Source organism: Sinocyclocheilus grahami, unplaced genomic scaffold (assembly GCF_001515645.1).
Source record: "Sinocyclocheilus grahami isolate Dianchi unplaced genomic scaffold, SAMN03320097.WGS_v1.1 scaffold98.1, whole genome shotgun sequence".
Lineage (NCBI taxonomy): Eukaryota > Metazoa > Chordata > Actinopteri > Cypriniformes > Cyprinidae > Sinocyclocheilus > Sinocyclocheilus grahami.
The window spans coordinates 1,337,514-1,344,613 of NW_015505277.1; the positions used below are offsets into that span (position 1 = coordinate 1,337,514).

General features: G+C 38.2%; 1 protein-coding gene across 1 annotated transcript; it reads right to left on the reverse strand.

The window, feature by feature from the left end:
* On the reverse strand, window positions 1-1,363 carry LOC107588117 (E3 ubiquitin-protein ligase RBBP6-like). The gene is made up of 5 exons (XM_016276127.1): window positions 1,023-1,363; window positions 851-917; window positions 622-682; window positions 483-537; window positions 1-396 (listed from the first exon to the last, which is right to left on the reverse strand). Exons 1-5 carry the CDS (start codon window positions 1,274-1,276, stop codon window positions 21-23), a joined length of 813 nt encoding a protein of 270 aa, XP_016131613.1. The 5' UTR covers window positions 1,277-1,363; the 3' UTR covers window positions 1-20.
* Window positions 1,364-7,100: the final 5,737 nt, after the last annotated feature.

The window sequence follows — 7,100 nt, forward strand, 5'->3', positions numbered from 1 at the left end:
TAATTATATGTTTGAACTACTTACTCTTCCTTCAGTCTACGCTGCTGACGGTAAAACTCCTCCTTGGATAGAAAAGGTGCTGCTGGCATAGTAGAGATGGGGTTGGCTATAGGTGGCTGTGCACCAGGAGGCACCCATGGAGCGGTCACATTTGGTGGGACAGGTGGAAATACAGGTGGCGGAATGTTGTAGGGAGGGGGAGGCTGTTGTCCTGGAGGATACTGTATGGGATACTGCTGTGGAACACCACCAGGTGGCTGAGGCATAGGATGTGGTGGAGGAGGAAAAAGAGCAGGAGGCACATACACTGGAGGGACTACAGGAGGAAGGTTTTGTACTGGGGGAGGCTGTGTTCTTGGTGGTCGTTCACTAGGAGCTCTCCCTCTACTTGAGGACCTGATAGGGTAAATAAACAGGAGTGAAGAATCTGTCTCTTTTGGATGAAATTTCAATCTTTTAAGAATACACTTCAGGATACTTACGGATCCCATGCAGGACGGCTTCCAGACGGCCTTGGTCCACTAGCCCTTGGCTGCCCTAAAAAAAACAAAAAACAAAACCTTAAATATTAAGAGGTCTACAGAAAAAAAAACACCTGAAATTGTGCTGATATTATCTTACCTGATCTATGCATGTGATGCTGAGGCATATTTGGCTTCCCAATTACTGGGACATGGTATCCCTAGACAACAAATAGAAGGGAGGGGGAAAGAAAAGAAATCACTTAATTCTATTCATGGAAGTATCCATATTTAATCTTAACTACTCTTGCCCATGTGATATTGCTTTATTAATCTATGTAATTCTCTTAAATTAACAAATATAAAGAATTAAAAAATAATAATAATACCTTCGGAATGGAAGTTGTTGGGGCAGCAGTGTCTGATGAAGGCACAGATGCTGGGACCTCTGGTTCCCTGGGTGGGAAAAATGATCCCATAAGACAAATTTGAATCCAGTACCTCATGTTTTACACAACCAGTGGATCCTCTTAAGTTCTAGAAATGCTGGAAATTACTTACTTAGATGAAGGAGGGTCATCCTGCTTAGTAGAGTGCTGAGGAGAGTTCACCACAGGGCTATAGTTCGATGCTGCAGGTGCACTGCTGCTGTTTACAGTGGAGCTGCTAGAAGAAGGTGGGGTGCTGGAGGGCTGATGAGTGCTAACAGGAGATAAAGGGGCAGCAAGTGTGCTTTGGGGAGGGGTGCTATCAGCTGCTGAGCTTGGAACATTGGCCATCAGAGGGTCCTGCTGGCGTGAGGTTGCCAGTCTCATAGGTGGCCGCTGGGCAGGAGCTTGTGTTTGGGCTCCTTGTGCAGCTGCAGCTTTTCGAATCCTCTTGGTATATCCAGTTTCATTCCTAAAATTAAGAATGTCTCCAATCCAAAGAAGTGTGTTTTTGGTTGTAAGGGACAGATAACTTTGTTCAGCTTCCTAAAGAACCCAGCGTTATGTAAACAGTGGATACAGTTCCCGGGGCAGCAATGGAGTTTTACAAGTGTGTTTGATGACAAACGTTTTATAAACTAGGCCCAGTTCGACGCTGAATTTGCACATCATTTGATACTGAAAGATGGAGCGGTCCCAGCTATAAAAGATCCCAGTCATGATTCAGAACTGCAGATGTTAAGTGAAACGGCATCAAATGTCTGTTTTGTTGGTATTCGGCGCCCAAGTGCTCTTCACTCTTTAGCTCCGCCCACGGCGCGCCTCCAGGAACTCGGCTTTTTCCGGAGAGAATCGTAAAGCTGTATCTTTCTTTTATCAATATGATAAAACTAAAGACTTTTTGGAGATATGAAGGATTCAGTACTACTCTATAGGTAGTCAAGATTAACATGAGATTGGGTGAAACTCTGTGTGTTATGCCGCCTTTAACGTTTTACTGCAGAAGCCGAGAAGCGCCCTTGATGTTTTTGAACAGAAGCTGATAAGTCAATTTTAGCGAATCAGCGTTCTGTATTCAGGTCAGGTGACAAGGCTACTTTCACTTTGAAAAGATGTGCTAGCTGAGAGGAGTTTCGTCAAAGCTGACTAAAAGTGATCGAGGATGGATAATTTCAACGAACTTGATAGACCTTTGATATCTTCTTCAAGGCGAAAAAGGAACATAAAAGCTGAAACGTTTTCACGGAACCTTGCAAAAGCAGCGCATTACAAAACGGAAAAGGGAAAAGCTCTGTGTATTGCGTGTAATCACATCCATACAGTTTATGATCACAACAACAACAACGTTTGTCAGGCATCTACATTGTCATCTGAGGAGATTACAAAGATTAAACAAGTGTTTTTTTAAACTCTAAAACATGAAATGTGGAGTTATCTGCTTTTGCCAAAAAACGACTGTTGGAGTTATCTGCTTTTGCTGTAAAACAAACTTTTAATATGTAAAAAAAAAACATACTTTCAATGAACTTTAATTTTGTAAATTACCTGTATCTGTTTAAGTTATTATTACTTAATAAAAACAACCCAACTGCAGTTTGATTGATATTACTTGGAATGCGCAATAAAAAAATTTGATTTCTGAAAAAATAAAAATAAAAATGGAGTTATCAGTTTTTGAAATATATATATATATATAGTTTTTGTTTTCTTTATATTATTTAAAAAACAATAATTACAGTTTTTCTTAATCGATTTGACACATTTCTCCAAACTCAGGTCACTGTTCTCAAAACAGTTAACACAGTGAGCAGAACACTTTGTAATTGTCCTAAACAGATTATAAGTTTTCATTTGTTTCATTCAAATTACAAATCACATCCATCATTTTCTCAAAACACTGTGCATGGGATTCTCAAATGTTTTCACAATAGTTCATACAGCCAACCAAAAGTTTAATGTATTAAGAAAACACAATTGCAACTCTATTTATTGGTTTTATACAAATTACATAAATATTTGTACCATTTTTCCCAAGAGAAGAGGAAAGGAGAAGGGAAGGGGAGAAGAAAATGTAAGAAAACATGAATAAAGAGGAAGGGGTCTGCAGGGTGGAAGGGGAGGGAGGAGAGGTAGAGGGTACAGACGGGTTTCAAATGATATCAGAGCCACCCTGATTGACCATGTTATAAATCATAGTCTCTCCTTCAGAGACGCTGGCCAGAGAGTTCAGCAAAACCTAAACTGATCTACAGTGGCTTCAATTATCTGCACATTTCAGAGGGAAAACCGGTAAGTTACTCTACCACTCTTGTTATATGACTCTAGTCTAGAGTATTGTCCATTTCTAGTTCTATTATCTACTGTAAAAGTTTATACTTGTTCAATTCTTTTTCAGAATTGAAGTTCGAGAACATTTTGGTGGATGAACAAGAGCATGCCATTGCGGACATGGTGGTTGAAAACCACACCTTCCGCCTCAAAGAAATTCAGCAGAGAGTAATACAGGACAATCAACTATTTCATAATATTCACCAATGCAGTCTTGCCTCAATTGATCGTGTTCAAAGAAGAAATGCCATCCGGATGAAGCAAGTATACAAAGTGCCCTTTGAGAGGAACTCTGATAGAGTGAAGGAGCTGCCATTCCAGTTTGTTCAGCTATGTGAAAGCTATACAATTACTGCACTTTTACTGTATAAATCAAATATATGTATTTCCTTGAGATTATATGTCCATATACTATTACACTCAGGAAAAATTCATTCATCTCTATGTATACTGTAGTGCTATGTTGTGCAATGTTCAGCAACATGTTTTCTTTTTTCCTTTTTAAACTCTAGAGGAGTTGGATAGCAGTGTAACTCATTATGAGTACCTCTATCTTGATGAAGCTGGTTTTAATCTCAACAACAGCAAAAAAAAGGAAACGAGGAAGGAATGTTTAACATAATTCTGTCACGAATTACATTCATGGACTTCCGTTTATTCACCACCAGATGTCACACTTTCCATTACATTGACTCTCGCACTACACAAACTGTTGCATAGCACCCCGGACTACATTTCCCATCATTCTTTGCACAATTTGCACACTGCCCTGATTGCACTCATTGCACACAGCTGTTTCTAATTACCTCATTCACTATATAACACGCACTCTAACCTAATTTCTCTGTTGAGTATTGTTTAGCCTGTACCCCTTTCCGAGTCTCCGTGTTTTCCTTGTTTTGCCTTGCCTGTTTCTGCGGTATCTGATCTTTGCCTGTTTTCCTGTTTTTTTTTCCCTCTCGTCTCGCCCCTGTGATTCTGTCTGCCGATCGGTGACCTACGCTAGCCCTAGGACTATTCTTGTGTTTTGCCCGCCATATACCTGTTTGCCATTGTTTGACCCTGCCTGTTTACCACATCTCTCTAATAAAAGCTTGCAGATGGATCCACACGTCTCACGTCTTGTCAGCCCCGTTACAGAATACTCAGCCAAACAGTTGTCTGTCCTGTCACGGCTATGGAGGCCGTCTGGGAATCCTCATCCTGTCCTGTCACGGTTATGGAGGCCGTTTGTGAACTTTTGTCTTGTCCCGACCAGGGAGGCTGCCCCTGAACGCTCAGTCTTGTCTATCAACCCCAATGTTCTGTCTGTGTTGTCTGTCTCTGCTCTCTCGTTGTTACAGTCTCCGCCATAGTCTCCTGATCGGTGTGGTTCACCAGGGGGGGTTTCCTGTTCTTGTCTGACCCTGCCTGTTTACCACGTCTCTCTAATAAAAGCTTGCAGATGGATCCACACGTCTCACGTCTTGTCAGCCCCGTTACAAATACATTACATTGCACATTTTAGGTAATATAAGCAGACTACATTTTGATTACTTTTAGAATGCATTTGACCTAATTCATTTATCACATTGATAATCATATACCATACTGATATATAATAATAGTAATAAAAAGAGAGAGAAAGAAAATATATTCCATTGATTGTGATTAACATCATGAAAAGCATTAAACATTATGTTGTGTCAAGGCTTTCCAAACTTTTGGGCTTTTGGGGTTTGTAATAGAAACTGCAGGGAGTTTTTGAGTTTAATGAAAAAGACTAATAATTAATTAAATCATAAAAACATTACAAAAAATATTTTAATATAAAAACAATCAAAATAAAATCCCTGCATTACATGTAAATAAGAAATAATGTGAACTTGTGCATTTTAATGTGTTTGAAAGACAAATGATTTTCATAGACATAGTAATACGTTTAAGTATAACCCACTAAGTGATAATCCAATTAAATGAACATGTTCATCAGTAATTGATGCAATGTTGAAATGTTGAGAAAACACTTCTTAAAATTGAAATAATTTTTGTAAATCAGTGGTGAAAGCCTGTGTAATTAAAGCCATCTGACTTTGTGTTAGTGTTGGCTAATGGTAATCATGTAATCTATAAAAAAGTAATATAAATGTCATATAATCTAATTACAAGTACTTTATAATCTGATTACGTATCCAGATTACGTGTAATCAGTTACTACCTAGCACTGTCTACAACACGTTAGTATTCACTGGATAAGACACAGTTAAGCATTCAAAGATTTCCAAACAGGTAGGTATTCACAGAACGAAAAACAGGCAAATTAATACAGTGGACAGTCTCTGAGAAATATAGCATACATTATTTTCCCCAAAACACTTCATAAGCGCATCTGAGATAGCTGAATTGAGAGTTATCCAATTCCAATTTTTATTTTTTTAAAGGGGGGATTTTTGCACTGTACAAACACAACAATCTTCTGCATCCAAATGTAAATGAGCTTCACCTTGACTACAGAGGTCAAATGGACCATATCCAATGACCCATGTACTCAAAGGAAGCCCTTTGCTTCAATGGAAATAACCCAATGTTGTAAATGAGACTGGGGTTCCCTTAAAAAGAGCCTCATGTAAGGGTTGATTCTTCTCCCAGGTGAGATGAAGGTAATGTTGTTAGTTACACTATTTAAATTCGAATAATGTTCAGAGTGCTTTTAAAACCTCTAGCCTTGCTGCTCAGTTTGTATGCAGTTCCAATAATTTAGGACATTAAAGAGACCTTTCTGTTGACTCTGAAAAACACCAGAAGAAAGATGCTCAGGGTTCCTGATCATCTGCATGAACATGCCACAGTGCTACAGGGAGACAGGAAGGACAGCTGATTGTCCTTGCTAAAAATACTTTGTCAATAAGAATGTATTATTATTATTTTTATTATGCCAATAAAGCAAATTAAAACATTAATTGATTGCTCATAAAAATATTCTGTTTATAAGCTAAATATTTATACTATCTATACATAATTCATATTTAAAAAGTAGCAAAATAATACAAAAATAACGTTATCATTGGAGGTTATCAAAGAACTGTGAGCAATATAGGCCTAACAGAAACACGTGGCAACACAGGAGAATGCAAAGCATTTAATAAAAAAAGGAGTAAATGCTAGATAAAGGCAGTCAGAGCTGCCCTGAGGCCTATGTGGACTCAAAAGTTAACAGAGACTGCAGCATACCTGAATGCGTCCCTTTATAGGAAAGTCTTTCTACAACTTGAGAAAGAAAAAGCATCGAGATTACTTAGAATTTGTATAGCTGAATTACAGTTTTTCTGAACTGCAAAAACACATTTCGTGAAACCATCACTCATTTTCTCAGAACCTTAAACACAAATCCAAATACTCAAACTAAATTCACGAAACCTCTGACTCTTCCATCAAAATCAAATAATCACTGCAAAACCATTTCACTTGCACTCAAAATCAAACAGTGCTCTCAGATCACACACACATGAGTCAATAAACTAAACACTACAGAGCATCCATTAGACACTACAGAGAAAAATGGAAAACACTGCATCCAGAACATTATATATTGTACTAAGAAAACAATTTTGCAATTCTGTAAAAAAGTATAGTAATTGCAGCTGAGTAAGGTGAATATATTGTATAGGCCTACTTTATGTACTGCAAGAATAGTATTGTGCTGAATATTGAATAGTACTGGATACTGCAAAAATACTGCAGTCCAACTGCAAAGGCCAAAGTGATCAAATAAAACTCTAAATGAATAGCATGTTACAGTACATTCAAATACTGTAAGTTGTGCAATTGTAAAATCAGGGTCAATGAAATATTCATTCTGTCTCAGCATCATGTCTTTGTGCTTTAGTCCGGCCTGAGGACTTTG

Excerpts from the sequence above, each read along its gene's own strand:
- LOC107588117 (XM_016276127.1), bottom strand. The coding sequence starts at position 1,276 with ATGAGACTGGCAACCTCACGCCAGCAGGACCCTCTGATGGCCAATGTT. Across the intron at positions 538-621 it reads GCATCACATGCATAGATCAG|GGCAGCCAAGGGCTAGTGGA; the intron begins GTAAGATAATAT and ends TGTTTTTTTTAG. Across the intron at positions 397-482 it reads AGCCGTCCTGCATGGGATCC|GTCCTCAAGTAGAGGGAGAG; the intron begins GTAAGTATCCTG and ends TTACCCTATCAG.